General features: G+C 36.8%; 1 protein-coding gene across 2 annotated transcripts in view; it reads right to left on the minus strand.

Annotated features, from left to right (window-relative positions):
- The window catches only part of si:dkey-246i14.3 (ephrin A4), a 50413-nt gene that overhangs the window by 11401 nt on the left and 19168 nt on the right, over window positions 1-19844 (minus strand). For both annotated transcript variants that reach the window (XM_042740913.1, XM_042740914.1), the window contains exon 2: window positions 4455-4750. In XM_042740913.1, coding sequence (XP_042596847.1) covers window positions 4455-4750 — 296 coding nt within the window. The remainder of the gene's footprint in view (window positions 1-4454; window positions 4751-19844) is intronic.

Genomic DNA, 19844 nt, shown 5'->3' on the forward strand with positions numbered 1-19844 from the left:
ATTACACTACACTTCTGCTTTGTTCTTTACTGCAAATTAAAGGTTGTGTGAGTATTTAAGCCCTTTAGGAAGTCAGTTGATAGCATATAATGATATTCATTGAAGGCTATACTGAAACTGCAGCTTGTCAAGCTGCTCATTTAAAGTTGTTCAACTGCAGTTAAAAGAAGCTTTTGGAAAAAGTATGCGAGCACACCGACACTGAAACTGAAAAAAGGCCTCAAAGTTGTATGATTGAATTTTGAGTCATTTGATATCAATTTTTACACTAGGTTTTCATCGAAAGCTGAGCTGAACCTGTGTGACAGATTATAAGAGACCCAATTTCAGCCATAACACAATTTTGACAAAATGTGTAGTTACTGCATTTGCTGTATCTAATTATATTTAAGATTTTTTTTAATAATATATATATATATACATATATATATATATATATATATATATATATATATATATTTTTTTTTTTTTTCAAACAGCTATTTTCACAGACACAAATATTCAGGAACCCAACTGGGGTGAAAGCATTATACTGCATTTTACATTACATATTCCCAAATAAATACTCCACAATAACTCTAAAACACAACAATGAACAGCCCCATTTAATTAAATACTATATTATTTTGTAAAATTCATAATAGAATAACATTGTGTTAAAAAAAGACAATTACTTCCCACTTGTACAAAAAAAAAAAAAAAAAAATTGCAGAAAAGTCACATGGAAATGATTTGTAGATATATTTAATGCATGAAATATATAAATGCACCAAACCACAATGGTTGCATATCAGATCCATGAGACGACCATCTCCATGTCAAATAAAACAGCTTTTAATAGGCTACTGATGAGTTTTTATCTCATGAGTGCACACCATTTTAATGTATTTTGCAAAAAAAGTCATTAATTTCTACATTAAGGAAGAAAAAAAAAATCCTCGCTGCACTTTTAAATTGATGTCTCATTCTGCTAGAGTCTGCTACTGGAGTTTTTAGCATGCTGCCTTAACATCAAGAGTAAGTCTGACGTTACATTCAGTCGTAGATACAGACAGAATTCATGTATATGAACATATATATACACACACAAACACCCTGCAACATAGTATGTGCTCTATTACGCTGTGTGCTTACACACATTCATACCTCATTAGCATCAGGCCATGTTATGAGCGCTGTAAAACTATAATGGATCTCTTCCCAGAATCTGAGCAGCAAGTCTGAGGTAGACATGCTTAAATTCAGGCTTGAGTGGGTCTGCCATTTTAAAGAGCTTCTCTGGCTCCACGTTTAATCATAACCATAAATCTATAACAGCCATTTCAGTAACAAACTCAACAGCAGCGGCCATTTTCATCAAGTAGAGAGGCTTTTAACCGAATGTCTAACAACCACAGATACATCCATTTAGTATGTGCAGTAATTTCACATTGATGATAATGAGAATGGCGGTGCTCTCTCTCTCTCTGTGTGTGTGGTTATGTGTGGGTGGTGTGTGTTTTGTTTTTTTTGAACCCCATAGGCATTCAGCCGTACCTTTGGGTTTGTGTTCATTGCATTTGAGTGACTCTGGATTTTAATGCAAAAGTCTGAGATCACTAGTAACACTGCATCTCTCTTTTTTATTGAATGCCATAACCAGCATAGAAAATTAAATGGGAAGTTTAATTGAAAAATGGAAATGAAAAATGTCTTGGTATTTGGAATTGGGGGGGGGGGGGCTGTAGTTTAAAATGTACCATGTTTTTAGAAAGTGTACTCTTTTTGTTCATGTCTGTTCCGTGTGGTTTTGAAATTCTTTTAAATACCTCTTTCAAGAATGGCTTTCAAACATGTTGTGCGGTTAACCATCAAGAAAAAAGTAAAAAAAAATTTTTTTTCTTACATAACAATATCTCTAAATATTTTTAAAAGTAGTATCATGAATTAATAATTCATAAATATCATTACATTTCTGGGGATGCACCACATGACATTTCACAACTTGTATTAAACCAACGTGTCATTAAAAGTCATAAGCTTTCCTGATTTCATCTGCATGTTGGTTGCACCATGACTTTAAAATATTAACAAGCAGTTTTGCACTTTTGAACATTTAATATTTTTAAAAGTTATTATTTCTAAGAAATATTTTTATAAAAAAAACAGTAACTGTAATACAAATTAAAACACTCTCATAGAAGTGTATTCAGTCAAAGTATACATTTATGTACATTTTAAGTATTTTTTTTCTACGTTGCTTGCAATGAGTTAAATTTGGCAGGCAAAGTTTTTAATAATGAATATTTTATTTTAATTATTATTATTTTCTAAGAAATATTAAAAAACATTTTTATTTAATCTTAATACAAAGTAAAACTTGCTCATTGTAGAAGTGCGTCCAGTCAATGTATGAATTTTATGTAAATTTTTAGTGTATCTTCTAATAATAATAAAAACAATCGTCATCATGTCATTGAACCATGCCTCTCTGTTGATTTAATTACAGTTAGACTGAAGCTGCAAGAACACCACAAGTTTGTGCAAAACTCGATGTTGTTAATCTAAGAAGAAACAAGCCAATGGGAGAGTCTTTGACAGGTACTTCCTGTATTAAAGTCTTCCTGTAGTAAACTCTTTACTAGTTATCTCTTCCATTTTATCCTCAAATGCTCTTGCGCGCGCACACACACACACACACACGTACACACACACACACACACACACACACACACACTTAATCTACAACTTGAATTTAGATCGGACACACTGATCCCTTGTTTTCAGCTAGGATTGAGCTTAAACAATTAAAAAGACAGACACATTGTTACTCTTTCTTTGAAGTGAACAATAGACAAACACACACACACACAAACACACACACACAAACACACACACACAAACATGCACAGACAGACAGAGTATTAGGGTAGGGGTGGGATTGTGAAGTTTGACACAAAGGCTCTGTGCTGTGTATACACTCTCATGCTTGAACAATGCTCTATTGTCCAGGTCAGCACTGTTGTAATTTATGTAAAGATACTTTCCCCGCTTTCTGTCTCTTCCTCTTTTTCCCACCCTCTCTCTGGCCTTTGTTGCCTCACTCTTTCTTTCAAGGAGACTCTTTCCTCTTCTTCTACTCTCTCCCTTTCGACCATCATCCTTCATCCTTGAAGACCCCAGTGTCTGCAGACCCTCCGTCCGCCACTCCACGTTTTTTTTTTTTTCTCAAGTTTATTTTGTGTTCCTTCCTACAGTATATAGAGTATATTGATTCTCTTTCTATTCTTGGCTTCATCATGCTATTCCTAGGATTTTATTATGACTCTTTCAGATTGTGGCACATTGATAGAATATGGTAAGCTTCCAAAGTTTCAAAAAGCAAAATCTAATTGTTCTTACAGCATGTTAGATAAACTAAAAATCAATTTAGCATCAAAATACTAAAAGCAGCTAGTTTTAATCAAAAAATATCTGTATCGCTATTTAGTGATTTTTGGTCTTTTTGGGAAAACTATAACTATACAAAATCATAATTTTGAACTAATAAGTTTAATTTATATTTAATTACCTATCATAAGAACGATTTTTATTACGATTTACAATTTTTAATTAACTGCAAACATTTTTAATAACTATTTTTAATGACAAAAACACTAATAGTTAATATTTTGTGCACAGCCATGTTACTACATTTCAAAGGGCATAATACTGCTTACAACTGCAACAGTGTAGCAACACTTGCAAATCTCATCTGAACAGCCCATATATTTTGTTTGACCTCCTGAGGTTAATGTCAACATTTTCTAAAGGTTAAGCACCTGACCATAGGTTTAAAAAAAACAAAACAAAAATATGTTATTTATATATTTATTTTTCCCGAATAAATAATAACGAAAAATGTGTTTTTCTAACCCAGAGAAAGAGAAAGAGAAAGAGAGAGAGAGAGAGAGAGAGAGAGAGAGAGAGAGAGAGAGAGAGAGAGAGAGAGAGAGAGAGAGAGAGAGAGAGAGAGAGAGAGAGAGAGAGAGAGAGAGAGGTAGAAGAAATGAGAGGAGGGAATTGAAAAGCTTTGGCCTGAAACCAAAGCTGTAAAAACAGGAAAACTGTCATGTAATTTTATGGCCACAGACCATCTTTCCTTCCTTTCTGGAGCCGAGAGGATGAGGGCGGAGCCAAAAGCAAGAAAAGGAGCATTTTCACTTACACTCTCATATATATTTATATAAATTCTAAAAAACAAGATACACAAGTAGATAAACACAAAAGCACAGACCAGCTCCTGCTCACCGGTGTACAGTGTAGTAACTAAATCAAAGTTGCTGTTCCTGAATATGTTTTCATAACATTACATACCATACTCCATGACATAGGCTGTATCATTATTAGTATAAATGTACTGTATCTGTTCAAGGTTAAGCCATCACCGTGACTGACGTTTTTGTGTATGTTCTCCAACACCGCAGCTCACTTACAGCTATAGTAGTAATGGCTTCCGGGCAGGAATTCAAAGCCCAGGGAGAAGGGTGTGAAGCGCTGGATCTTTTCAGAGAATCTGACAGGGCCATAGGGAGCGAACGGCTGGTTGCACTCCCATCTCTTAATGGCCTCTTTAGTCTCCACGCAGCCCTTGAACTGGCTCTCAGCCACCAGGTAGAGAGCCAGAGCCTCCACAGGGCTGCTCGACGGGTGGTTGGTAGGATAGTGTGGACACAGTATATCCAGATAATCACTCAGATTGACCTGGACAGAGTAATCATCTCCTGTTAACCTGAGAGCAAGAGAGGGAGAGAGAAAGAAAGGTATATTAGAGGGTGTATTTCTATCATGAGAGAAATTCATGGCCACAATCATTAAAATGGCATTTTTCCAAGTCCACAGAACAGATTTCAGAAGCGTCAGCAAGATCTGCACTGAATCACACTCGCTTGGCCGCTCTGTGGAATATTATTAAGAGTTAGTGATCAGTCACTGCTGGGAAACAAATGCTTCAACGCCTCAGAAAATGAGTTATACCTGATGATATGGATAGAAGGATGTAGTGACAATGCTTAACTGTAAAATAAAGATTAAAGTTAGGCAAGCTACGTAAATTAGGCAAGTTTTATGTTGGGCTACTCGAGTGATAGTGCACAGTAATGCTGAAAGGAAAGAGAAACCCATGAGGATTTCAGTAAGGTCAAAAGATTCACACAGAAGCAGATACGGACCATGGCCCTCAATAACAGCTTCATGCTAATTAGTGAGTCTTTCATTCTTCGCTTGCCACACACATAAAGTCAAAAGTCAAGTTGCACTAATAGGGGAAGAATTAGCATAGAATGGCCCTTAGTGGCTTGGTAAATAAATTCACGTTCCCATTTGTTTCGCCAAAAGGAAGAAGGTACAAGACACCATCAATAAAAAGAAAGGGAGAAGAGAGAGAAAGAAAAAACAACAGAGAAAAATAATAAACATAAATGAATAAGAAAAACATAAAAGGGTTAACAAAAATAATAAAAGATGGAGAGAGAAACAGAAAGAAAGAAAGATAAAGCAGACAAAGGATGACAGAAAATAACAAAGAATGACAATGAACAAAATGGAATGAATAAACAAAAGAAAAAAATGAAAGGATGAACAAAAATAATGAGAGGAAAATATGGAGAAAGACATACGCAGGCAGAAACAATGTCAGAAAGAAAGAAAGAAAGAAAGAAAGAAAGAATGAATGAAAGAATGAATGAAAAAGAAAGAAAAGAAAGTGACAGAAGGAAAGAAAAAATGACTGAAATAAAGAGAGGAACAAAAAAGATGGAGAGAAAGACAGAAAACGAAGGAAAGAAGACAGAAAGGAAAACATGAGAAAGATAGCAAGACAAAAGAAAGAAAGAAAGAAAGACAAAGCAGACAGAAAGAATGACAGAAAATAAAGGACAATGAACAACAAAGAATGAATACATAATAAAAGATATGTGAGGGTGTGCAAAAATAAGTGAGAGTATGTATGGAGAAAGAAAGAGAGAGAGAGAGAGAAAAAAGGGGAAGGAAGGAATGAATGAATGAATGAATGAAAGAAAGAAAGGAACAGAAAGAAAGAAAGAAAGAAAGAGATAGAGAGAGAGAGAGAGAGAGAGAGAGAGAGAGAGAGAGAGAAAGAAAGAGAAATCAAAAGAAAGAAAGAAAGAGAGAAAGAGGAGAGAGAGAGTGTGAGAGAATATAGGGGAATGTGAAAAAAAGAGTGTGTATATATAAGAGATATGTGAGGATGGGATGAAATAATAAGAGAAAATATGGACAAGGAAGGAAAGGAAGAAAGAAAGAAAGAAAGAAAGAAAGAAAGAAAGAAAGAAAGACAGACAGAGACAGAACTACAGACAAACACAGACAGAAAGAAAAAAGAACAGAAAAAAGAAAAAGTTTGTAGCTAAGTTCACAGGTTGTTAAGAAGTGTGGATCAACTACAGACTGTGGAAAAACATGTGAGAACCAGAGCAAAGGAGCAGCGGAGACGAAGCGAGACAGGAAGAGAGGTGGGGGTTGGGAGTGAGAGAGGGTTGTTGGGGGGAGGGGAGGAAGAATGGTGGGGGGAGGTAAAGAAAGGGTTCTATTTTAATTAGTGGCCCTAGAGAGAGTTTGGTGGGAGACAGCAAGAAGACAAGATGGATTTTAATTGGTCTTTCTTCACAGTGAACGTGTGCGCCAGAGAAGGAACACGAGCGAGGGATGAGAGGAGGCCACGGAGGAGAAGAAAAGACAGGATGTGAGAGCGTGGCGGCCGGTCCAGGTCTGTCACCGGGAGTCTTTTGTGAAGAAGCGACAGAGCGAAGGATGCAGAGGAAGTCTGAGAAGGAAAGAAGGGAGGAAGGGAGCACACACTGGCAGAAAAATGAGGAGGGGGTTATCCAGAGTTAAGTGGGTGGACAGAGAGATGACGGAAAAAGGCTAATGAAAGACTCCAGACCAGAAAGAGAAAGAGCAAGGGAGCCAAACAAATGGAGAGCAGAGGGAGAAACAGACAAAGTTAGAGAGTAAACTAGGAATCTGACCCACCGTCTATGACCTAGTTTAGAAATTACCTCAATACCTGTGACGTAAACTCATTACAGAAGCCAGAAAATACAAGATGTGGTCTGGCTGAGGTCATCTTTCCATATTAAACCATCAACAGTGATTGGAGATGAAGATAAAGATCATCTCTTCATCAAACTATCATGTCATAGTCCATCCAAGATCTGACAGCAAATGTCATATTTACAAATACTGCAAGCTTGGCCAGTGATGAGACATCCATAAGTTGCTAATTAGCTGTCAAGCAAATGTAATTTTCATCAATCAGGCCCATTTGAAGGGACAATCATCTCATGTCGTGAGTGTTTAAGGTGTCACAGCTGAATGAATGAACAACGGACCAGAGTAAATGGAGTTTGTTTGACCTTTTCTCTTGTTTTTCACAGGATAACGCATTTAGAAATTAATCTGAGGATTAGTTTTCATGTTTAATTGCATTAGAGATCAGTACTGGGTATTATTTATCGGTTAAGGAATAAAGAGCCATTCATACCAAGGATGGTAACTATAACTATAGAAGTTTTAATAATCATTCTGATTCTATTAGAATACTGAAATCCATACCACATCTATAATGATAATGATGTTTGGCTGGAATCACTTTCAGAACAATGTTTTCCATCAGATGAATGATAACATGGAAGTCAGTGGAGACCAGGAACTGTTTGGTTACTAATCTTCTTTTGTGTTCGGCAGAAGAAAGAAAATTCATACAGTTCTTGAGGGTGAGTAAATGACAGAATTTTCATTTTTTGGTATAAAGAGAATTTAAAGTGACAGATGATATAACTGTAGCACACACTTTGAATAAACAAAACGTTATCATCCATTAATATGGACACCAATATAGTTTTTGTTATCTTTCCTGGTGTGAATAGGCCTATATGGTAGAGTAAGGCCTTAGAGTGTAAAATAAAATGTGTTATTGTGAGATAAAGATTAAAATAAAGTCACAGTTAGTCACAACTGCAAGATATCAAGTTAAAGTTGTGAGATATAAAAACCACATTGAGATGGCAATTAGTACTGTTGGATGTTGCCGCATTTGTGATCTAGAAAGTTTCTTCAGTGGTGGAATCTTACGGTCACAGGTTATCTGTGTTTCTGAGTTTATGCTGCCTTCATGTGCTATTGGGAATTTTTCTATATACCACTTCTGAAGTTGTAATTATGAGTTTGTTGCATTCAAGTGCTCTGTTGTTATTAAATCATGGAGTATGGCCCATGAGTTTATTGCTGTATATTGTATGTACAATACATACAATATACAGCAAATGGTTATTAAATTATTATTTATATACATAAATATACATGAATAGCAAGAGAAAAAATTCTAGATTCTAAGTTTCCCAGATGTAAATACAAAATGACATGAACAGCATCGTCAATTTCCTACTAGGAAACTCATTTATGATAATTCAGATATCATGTAAAGGCAGCAGTTTATTTGTCAAGAAATGCTTCTTGAGCACCAAATCAGCATATTAGAATGATTTCTGAAGGATCAATGATGCTGAAAATTCAGCGTTGCATCACAGGAATTAATTACACTTTAAAATATATTAAAGGTGCTGTATGTAGGATTGACACTGAGTGGTTGAACTAAGTATTTCAGTCCAAATTCAAAATATTGGAGAGGGTTTTTTTTCACCCGGCCCCTCCTCCTCAAACTTGATGCACACACAGGTTGCCAGATTGACGACACAAACAGTAACGAGCGCACTTGACGATGAATGAAATGAAATATGCAGTGTTTTCCACCAACTGGCAACCCGGAGGTGCCGAAATACAACTGGGTAAACTGGCAGTGGGCGGGTTTCACAAACCTAAACAAAGATCGACATTCTGGCCCGGAACACACATTTTCAAAGGAGAATAACTGACTGTAGCACTGTATGTTAACTTAGCATGTTTCTTAAATATCTGCAAACATATTATGGTATTTTTATGCTTAAGTAGAGTCAAAATCTTTTTCACAATATTACTGTTTTTACTGAATTTTTGATAAAATATTTTTACCATTTTGACTTCAAAATCAAATCTTATCGACCTTAAACATTTGAACAGTAGTGTAAAATAAACTGTAAAATGAGAATACATAAAATGAATTAAATAACATTTTTCAGTGTTTAGTAAGTTTGAACCACAAAGTGTAACCACACAAATGACAACATCAATTCAAACCAACTTCAAAAAGATTTTTCAAATCATGGGGTAATGCACCGCAATTACTACTATACATAAGTTATTATGATGAAGCCGCTGTAAAACCACAGCCTGCCTGCAGAATTGAATGCTTAGATGGTTAAACCTACTGGAAAAACAAAAAGGTTAGCGAGGTGCAAATGTGAGTACTGGAGCTGAACTTTGACAGTGTCAAACAACATTATACTCTAGTAATAATATTTAAACTGCTAATATTCACAGACACCAGTAATTACATGTAGCTGAGCCTCCAATCTTAGCACACATCTCTTTTACAGTGTGGCGGAGATGAAAGAGCAATAAACAAGTGAAGGGAAATGTGTTTATGGCTCCCTCTCCTCCTCCACACAGCGACTCGAGCGATGACACAACCGGGGAGCTGATCAATAGCTGTGACTGAGTATTGGTGATCAATCTCCATGACAGGCCAAATCGATCAGGAGTCAGTCAAACGTAACTCAGACAAGGCCTTATGATAAATTTTGTTCAACACCCTCGAGCTGCATAACACATCTCAATTAACACACCCACATACTCGCAAATACATGTACACAAGTAAATAAAAGCTTTAATGAACTGCCAACTAAAATTAAGCATGTAGAACGACTTCCCTACACACATTACTAAAAGCTGGCAAATGGACTTGTAGATTTACATATTACTTTACAGAGGGTTACTGAGAGTAAAAAGGTGAGGGAGCGAGAGAGAAAAGGGATCTGTAAGGGACAGGAGACATTAAGCAATCAGAAGATAGAGGTTAAAGTGTCAGGCTTTGTCAGATAGTCTGAAAAATGAAAATGCCCTGAGTAACAGAGAACGAGTGGGGGGGGGGGTCTGTAAACTATGTGGTAATCATGGTCATATTCAGCACGTTGATAGTACAGCTGCTTCCCTCTAACTGAGATCCACCATGTGTACTTGGGCTTGACACACTTCAATGGATGCATGAATAATAAGAAAAAAATATTCTCAGTTTACTGAAGAAGAAAAATAATAGATATTTAACACATTCATGCACTAGGGGCTGCCAATTTAATGTGTTAATTCTGTGTGATTAATTACAATTTAAAATAATCCAACAATCAAAAAAAAAAAAAGAAAAGAAAAAGAAAACAAAAGGAAGATATGGGAAAGATGAAATATAAAATGCATCCCGTGTAAACAGGCCCATGTCTACCTTAGGCAGACTGATAAACTAGATTAGAAAATGGTTTGGTTGTGGACTGTAGACCACGATGGGCTTATGTTGAATGAATGAATGAATGAATGAATGAAAACAATTAAATATTCAAATCTAAATAAAATACAAATAAAAGCACAAATAACAAAATAACAATAAATATACACCAAAAGTGATTTAGTCAAAAGCAGTAAGAGATTTTCTCTCTTTTGTTGTTTGATTAACATGAATGACAGACAACAGTCATATTAGACTGCTGTCACTTTAAGAGCTGCCTTGATCCAATATAGGCCTACTGTTGCATGCATTTTCTTTTTCAGCTGTTTGCTTTCACTTAAGACCTAAATTACTGTGTTCATGAGGATGCTTGCATTTTGACATACAAGTGTGGGCATTTAACTGTTTAAGGCCTATAAATGGGCAAAAATAACTCCATTTAATACTCCTGCGCTCTGTGAGCACCGTCTTGAAGTGTGCGCCTGCCTTTCTGACGGCGCTCTCTCAGACAGCGTGCGTATAAAGTGAAATGAGTTCTCTTTTGCTGCTGATTGCGCTTCAATGGCCAAAAACCACTTTGTTTTTAAAATGCAATGCTTAAAGACGCATGCAAATATATTCACCCTCATTTCTATATCACTCTTTTTCTACATAAGATAACTTTAGATTTATTTATTTGTGTTTGTTTGTTTGTTTGTTTGTCCATACAATGGAAATCAATTGTAACCAAAACTGTTTGGCTATACCAACATTCTTCTAAACAATCTTTTGTGTTCCACAAAAGAAAGAAAGTCATACAGGTTTGGAATTACATGAGGATAAGTAAATGATGACAGATCTAACATTTTTTTGGGGTGAACTATCCCTTTAATTTATTAGCATATCGTTTCCCCCCCTTTTTTCCCACAGACCTGCTATGCATGAACAAATGCATGAGATCTTAAATGATTAAATCATTAAGTGATTAAATACAGACACAGTAGATTATCCTACAAGATCCACATAATGTCTACAACATATATTCTGATTAAATCCTGCAGAGCTAGAGCCAAACTGGAGTCATTATACCATTACAGCAGGCGCTTCACGATTTTAATAATAGAACATATTCATAGTAAAACTAAAAAAAGGCCTGTGTGGGAGTATTCGCCTGAGCACGAGCATGAATGAAAATAGGGGCCAACCCTGCCAGCAGCACCTTTGATCCCTTTATAAAAGAGAATAATTAAAACACGAACAATTTCACAACCATGGTGGAGGAATACAGAGCAGCTTTGACAAGGTGCGCATACCAAGTGAGCTACGCAATCCCGCTTCAGTCTTACTGTACGCCGCAACATAATTGCTAAATGGACCCGATAATTGATCAACAATGCCAGGCTATCCACAGAAAAACATGAAAACAAGCTGGGAAAGGAAAGGGGAGTGCGAGGGGTTGGGTCTGAGTGGGTGTCTGATTGGCTCCTTGAGCTTCAGGACTGGTGAAGGTGAAAGACAGGGGTCCTGATGGACTCAGCAATAAAGGAACCTTGTAAGAACTCAGAAGTCAACCAATGAGGAAAGGGCATATTTATGTGGAGCTGGCCTGAGGCGGCCAACAGTATAGGGTCATCTGAGGAGCTTTGATAAGAGACTGGAAAAAATACATGAAGTCAAGGACTTGGAAAGTTTTGAGAAGAAAATATGTTGTGAAGACACAGGAACTGAGAGGAGGAGAGAAAGTTGTAGTGTTATTGCAAAAATGGAGGATTTGGTTGAGGGGTTAAGACTCAAGGTGGGCTGGTGCGCTTGGCCAAGCCAAACTCTTCCAACGAGGACACCAGCATGGGAACAAGGGATGCGGAGCAAAGGATGAGAGGAGCAGAAAGGGTAAAAAAAAAAAACCTTTGGAGACCTTGGCAACAGGCAAAGCATCTGAGGGGAGTCGAGGGGGCTAGAGGGGTGAGAAAGAGAATGAGTGAGAGAACAAAAGAAAAAGAGAGCGTACTCATTCCCCAAAGGGGATCCAACGCTCCACTGCACTTTCAGTCAATGGTTCATCCCTCCATCACAGAGAGAAACAGGAAGATGAGCAAACAAGGTGATTTAAATAAAAAAAGAAATATTTTATTTAGAAAAAGAGGCCTTGGCGATAAAAAATAGCTAATTTGGTGTGTATTGTTATGTTTAAAATTGTAGCCTTAAAACAGCAAGCCGATTTCACTCACATCTTATGATGATGTGTCTATCGAGTGCTGAACCCAATGCCCAATCAGAGGTGTTTAAGGTGGCAGAGGTGTCAGTGGCGCATCCAACATTACCATTTAAAATCTGGTTTACACATGATGCAAAAAATGAAGGTGTTTAAGAGTCTGCCGTAGTTTGTTTTCAATTGATTAAGAAAATGAATGGTTTACACATGATGCAAAAAATGAAGTAAATGTTAAAATTAAATACTGTTTTTGCACAAGATTAATATAAGGGAAAATCTGTTAGTGTTTATTGTTATGATGTTTCTGTTATGTTTGAGTTTCTGGGGGTTACCTCATGCTGAAAAGCAGAGCCTGTGCTTAAGTCGAGGATGGACCCAAGCATATTATTGCGGTGAAAATCAGAGGTAAAAATGATATAAACACTGTTCAGTTTCTTGCATAGACCGATTGTTTTGTGTCTTAACACATCAATGTATCGTCATGAGCTGCAGTGTTTAATTTGGTTTTGTTTGTGTATGTTTTTGGACTCCCAAAGTTGTGATTCCCATCCACTTACATTATAAGACTGATAGACTGCAACGGTTTGAGTTCAAAATATCTGTTTGTGTTCTACTGAAGAAACAAAGTCACCTACATCTTGGATGCCCTGGGGGTAAGCAGATAAACATCAAATTTTCATTTTTGGGTGAGCTATCCCTTTAAGACTATTTTTATACCGTTTTGTTTAAAAGTAGTATAGACACTTGTTGATACAGTGATAGTGTCTCATTGTATTAGCACATGTGTGCTTTGGCTTGCTAGCAGGTAACCATAAGAGATATTGTTTTTTTCCAAGTAAACATGATTTTAAATGTTAATTTTGAGATATTTTAGTAAAATATTGAGATATAAATTTTTAGCTATATCACCCAACTCTACGGTTTCCTGATCAATATCAACAACGGTCTTTCATCCAGTTGCTCCATCTTCCTTTGGCTGCCACCCCCATTTTAACACAGGAATATTTCATGTGACGTGCATACGACCTGTATCAAAGTCGTCCTCATATTCAATATTAACCCTCAACCTTGCATGTTCTCTCTTTCGCCTTCCCTCCGCCAATCTCTTGCTCTCTTTCTCTCCCTCTCATCAGGTCACGTTAGTCTCTGGGGTTTGACAGCCATGCTGCAGATGTAGCCCTGTTAGAGCCTGTTTGAAAGAAGACTTCAAAGCCAGTGAAACAGAGAAAAACTCAAAAATCATGCAACTGTGGAACGTTACAGTACTGTAGGGTTAACACAGACACAGAAAAATAATGCTAAATACAAACTACTCTGCAATGCAATCAAGCATAGAGAAAGTAACAAAATGAATATGTTTTCTGAAGGAGAAGAAAACACTTTTTGGATGATGTCAAAGGCTATATGCATCCAGTCAAACTCTAGTAAATATTCAAGTGTCACTTGTGGAAGCTACTCAAATTCTGACAAAACCAAAATGGACAGGCTGCATGACATGTCCTTATTCTCCAAAAGCATGAACACAACTGCACAATAAATAAAATATGACCCAGATTACATGAATACATGGTACATGGTCTGTGACAACCGCAATGAGTTTTGTGCAGTGAATCATTAGCTGCCGAAAGCATGATACCATTGGAATTTAATTTCCTATAATGAACAATTTTGGTGTTGTGGTGTGTTGCCAAATGATGTCCAATAAAAATTCTGGTCCTGAAGCAAAACCAGTTGAGCACCACTGCACCATAAGATTCAAGACCAGCAAAGTCACAGATGCTCTCATGAATCCAGCAATTTAAATGCTATGATTAATCATCTCTTTTTCATGATAAACAGAGTTATGGAGCCAGAAATGCACACACACACACACACACACACACACACACATATTACACACTACCATTCCAAAGTTTGGCATTTGTGTTTAATGTTTTTGAAAGAAGCCTTTTATATTCACTAATGCTATATCTGATCAAAAATTCAGAAATACATCAATACTGTGATTTTCTAATTTAATAAAATATAATTTATTCATGTAATGGCAAAGCTGAATTTTCAGCAGCCATTACTCCAGTCTTCAGTGTCACATGATCCTTCAGAAACCATTCTAATACACTGATTTGCTGCTTGAGAAACATTTCTTATTATCAGTTGAAAAAGGGTTGCTTAATATTTTGTGGAAACTGACATTTTTCAAGATTATTTGATGAACAGAAAGATCAAATGAATAGCATTGATCTGCAATAGTAAATAGTAAATACAGTGTTACAAAAGATTTCTGTCACATTTGATCAATTTAATGCATCCTTGCCGAATAAAAGTATTAAAGGGATAGTTCACCCAAAAATGAAAATTCTGTCATGTTGTTCCAAACCTGTAAGACCTTTGTTCATCTTCGGAACACAAATTAAGATATTTTTGAATAAATCCGTGAGTTCTATGACCCTGCATAGACACCAAGGGTCCTACCACGGTCAAGGTCCAGAGACCTAGCAACGACATTGGTAAAATAGTCCACGTGACATCAGTGGTTCAACCGTAATTTTACAAAGCTACAACAATAGTTTCTGTGTGCAAAGAAAACAAAAATAATGCCTTTTCTCCTCCTCATCCAGTCTCCTGCGATGCCATTATGGAGAGAGGATCACGATGCACGTGCTTGCTTCCACTTCATGTAAACAACACATGCGCATGGCGCTGCTGCTTACACTGAATATGTGCATGTGCTGTTTACATAAAGCGGAAGCAAGTACGTGCATCATTATACTCTCTCCATAATGGCGGCGTGTCACAGGAGACTGGATGAGGAGGAGAAGAATCATTGAATAAAGTCGTTATTTTTGTTTTCTTTATGCACAAAAAGTGTTCTCATAGCTTCATAAAATTAAGGTTTAACCTTTGATGTCACATGGACTATTTTGTTGATGTTCGTGTTACGTTTCTTGACCTTGAATGTGGTAGGACCCTTGCTGTCTATGAAGGGTCAGAAATCTCTCGGATTAAATCAAAAATATCTTAATATTTAACGAAGGTCTTACAGGTTTGGAATGACATGAAGTTGAGTAATTAATGACAGAATTTTCAGTTTTGGGTGAACTATCCCTTTAAGTATGTAAAAAAAACCAAAAAAACTCTAGCCTACAATATTGTTAAAATGAGAACAAATCTAAAAAGAACAGAATCTGACTGGCAAGTTACTTCTCAGTAGTGAATAAATCATTTAATATTTTCCATAATGTGATTCAACAATGAAAATTGAGCACTGTAAATGATTTGTAACCAAATTTGTAAACAACATTTTTTCATAAACCAAATTATTCATGGCACTTTTTGTCTTTTTGGATTAGTAAACTCTAAATACAGAGTAGTTATGCAGAGAAAAGTGGGAAGACTTCAGGGACTGTGAGCCAGATGAAGGCAGCCGTGCACAGCCACTATAACTGTCACAAATCCAAAAACACATTCAGACCGCCTCAGGAAAAAACCAACCCTGCCACAAATAGGTCCTTCCCCTCTGCCCCCTCCTACGATAAACCCACCGAAGCTCCAGCATGTGGCGCATCCCCAAACCCCATGTTAGCCCCAGTACTAGCCCTCCACGCGGCTCTGATGTGTTCAAGCATTTCAGACCATGTGTGTTTGTTCATTCAGCCATGTTGCGTCTTACGTGACTATTACGGCTGTTCAGACAAACACCTACTTGGGTTCTCATTTTGGCCATCTGCTACCCCCTATATGCCACTTAATCTCATTCTTTCTGCGACCATTTCCTGTGTGCTACACTATATGACATTCTTGAAGTGGTTGTCTCGGCCTCCTTATGCTCTCGTTCCCTCCCTCTCTTTTCTAAAAGTGTTGTGAAGCAGGATCCAAAGCCTTTGTTAATGGATGTTATTCTAAAGTGTAGAAGAGGAAATACACACACACAAAAACAAACAGGATCCCCTGACCTTAAGCTTCCTTTTTGGTGCCAGCATTTGTGTGGCTCTTTCTATCTCTCCAAAGGTGCCAGGTGTGGGGCCACATGTGGTTAGGGACTTAGTTTGTTTCCTGTGAGTTGCTGGCTTTCTGCACATGCTAAACAATCTTGCTGGTTCATGCGAGGAATGTATTATTTACTTGTAGTGCATGAGAGTTTATGAGCGAGATAAGGCAGGTTCATTCGCTCGTGTTCCAGTTGAAAAAACAGCACCAACCCATAGTTACCTTTGTGGGGACAGAACAAGGTTGTTCTGCAGGTGCTGCAATTCGCGATATTGATTTTAACATTTTTCAGGACAAGGCTTTTGTGGCATGGAAAGCTGTAACTACACCCCAGAAAATTAATTTCTATCGTTACGCTGAGAAGAACTTGACAAAGACAAACGCTACTGACTGAGCTAAGCTGTATTCGTTTGTCTGTGGCTTTTTATAATAACTAACGCAGGGGAATTTTTTTTGGTCAGTGAAAAAGCGATGCGGGAAATGCCATATTTCTGGTTCCTAATGAATGCATTCATAAATGTGGGTTTGTGTCTGTCAAAAGACCAGTGCTCATTTAGAAGATTCAGATTAAAAAGTTTGATTTAAAACAGCAATAAATAAATGATGTATAAGAATTTGAAATAAAACCGAATAAAAATAAAATAATGAAGATCTTTATTAAAAAAAAAAATGGAATCAAAATATTCAAATATGAATAAATAATTATAAGGACGAAGTTCGAGAACAGAACAGAAAGATAAAAATAAAGATTTTAGAAGGCATTTTTAAGGCTGTCACAGTTACCGTATTAAAAGAATCCACAGAAAGAACTAAAAAAACATGCCTATAAAAAATCTGCATATAAATGTGTGAAAGCAAATATTTTCTAGATAATTTGCTGTAGCACAATGGCAGTATAAACACCAATTATTTTATTAAATTCGCATCACACAATATGTTTTTAGATGCATAAACAAGTCTTTTTGCATGAAATTATATTTTATAATTTAGGAAGGGAGTCCCTCACAAGAGAATCTTCCTACATTTACATTTCTAAGACCTTTAGGAGTTGTTTTGTTTTGAATTTTTTTTTTGTATTGTTTTGAAATGTTTAGAAGCATGAATCATGATTTCTGCGTGAAAACGTTCGCATACAGGCTTCATGCTTAAATACACACGTATGCGTGATTAGCAAACGAGACCCATTGTCCCTTAATTCAATTCATTCATTTGTTCATTAGGCTTGTTCATTCATCCATTCAAGCTAATACATTACACACAGATGCTAAAGAGTGACCTACATGCTCCTGAAATCACCATGCAGCGGTGTAACGGGTGTGAAAAGCAGTTTCTCTGCTCTGAGAAGCTCAGGCTCGCTCAGGGCACAGAGGTTGGCTGCTCCTCAGCAAAGCTGCAGGAGATAGGTTTGTAAAGTCGTCTAAAAAGGAATGTGCCGTGTGTATGTGTATGAATGAGAAGGGTGTTTAGCATTTAGCCAGGCACCGGAAGACTTTGTGTGCCCCCTGTTTTCAAATGCATTTATCACTGGGCAACGGTGCGGCCCGGGGCTCTTGAGGCCGGAGCTCAAACAGAGAGCCGGGTCTATTTTCTGCCTGTTAGCTCAGCGCCCCTTTCACCAAGAGTCAGCAGGACCCACAGCATTACAAAGAACAGGAGGGGATGACTTTAGCATGGTATGTGTGTGTGTTTATAAGTCAGGATCTGAAAGAGGAAGATTAGCAAATGGCCTTCTCAGCCTCGATGCGAACCTCGGTGCTGATGCTCTACTACTGAAGTGGACACTGGCTGCTTTTCTTGCTGAATACAGATAAAGCTAATACCTGCATAAAATAATCGCTTTTCAGTGAATAACCCCAAGCATTTTAAGGCTCCTTTACACCCATTTAATGCCATGAAAGAAACTTAGCACCTACTCTACGCTGTGAAAGAAACCCCAAGAGCAAAAAATAAATAAAAAATAACAAAAGAATGAATGATTGAATGAGAAAAGGGATTCTTTTTTATTTTTATTTTTTCATTATAAACTAATAAAACACCAACGGAGCACAAAAAAAGCCACAATTAGAGAGTGTAATTTTGGAAAGTGTGCAAAGGGATCGGTTCACCTGGACCCTGATAACTTTCATTGTATGGACCAGAGGAAAAAAACAAACAAACAAAAAAAAAAAACACTAAACATAACATTCTAAACATGTTTGGAACAACATAAAGGTGAGTAAATGACTTATTTAGTTAGTGAATAATTCCTTATTGACCACTGATACATATTTATGGCCTGTTTTATTTTTTTTTATTTACATATTTCCCCCAAATTCAGTTTTATTTTCTTCCCCAAATTCCATTTTTCTGGTTTCTATTTTAGTTATTAAATTGTAACCATAAAAAGATGTCTAATGAATTAAATGCATAACATTAACTGTTTAATAATTAAAATTTGAACAATATGAAATGTACAAATTTAATACAAATTTATCATCAACATCTGTGCTAACAGATGTTTTTTTTTTTTTTTTGGCAACCAAAATGCTGAACAGAAGTTTATGTTAAAATGAAAACATGGGTGAAAAATTGTGATATTGAGTGGTACTACTTAAAAAAATATTGTTTTAGTGTCCTTTATAACTGTTATTATTACTTTGAGAAGTACATTGTACTGTACAATAGTACCATGTTATAATTTCTTAAAGTTAAACTGAACTCTTCTTTCAACGGTTTGTGTGTATTTGATGTCAAAAGTCATTCCTATAAACGCATGCAGAACCTGCAGACTTCTTAAGACAGCATCCTTTTTGTACTTTAAAAGTCACAGACACTAGTTCATTTTGCAGTTTGGTTAAGTGTATAGCCCTACTTTTGATTTATTCATCCAAAGTGCCAAATTCCCTGGTACAGTATGCGTAATACAGTAAATTCTATTTTTATTACTTTATGATTCTGCGATTCCATCCCCATTGCCCTACATGTTGTATATTCATTATAATGGGCACATGAACATATGTGAATCTGTGCATGTGGGTGTCCAGGGAGGCCAGAGGTGCAGTGGTCTGGGAGTCAGCCAATCTGGAGCCGGGAGCTACGCCAGGCTCTCTCCACCCCACCCTTTCCTCCATCGCCACTTCCAAACCTCAGACTAATGATGGTTCTGGCTGTTTTAAAAACCTTTTTGCCTTCGCTTTAAATACAACTTCCTCCTTTAGCTACTGTACAGCCGACTGAGCCTTTCCTCGGGGGGTCTTTAAAAGGCCTGGAAAGATG

The sequence above is a fragment of the Cyprinus carpio genome, chromosome B16 (genome assembly GCF_018340385.1).
Source record: "Cyprinus carpio isolate SPL01 chromosome B16, ASM1834038v1, whole genome shotgun sequence".
Lineage (NCBI taxonomy): Eukaryota > Metazoa > Chordata > Actinopteri > Cypriniformes > Cyprinidae > Cyprinus > Cyprinus carpio.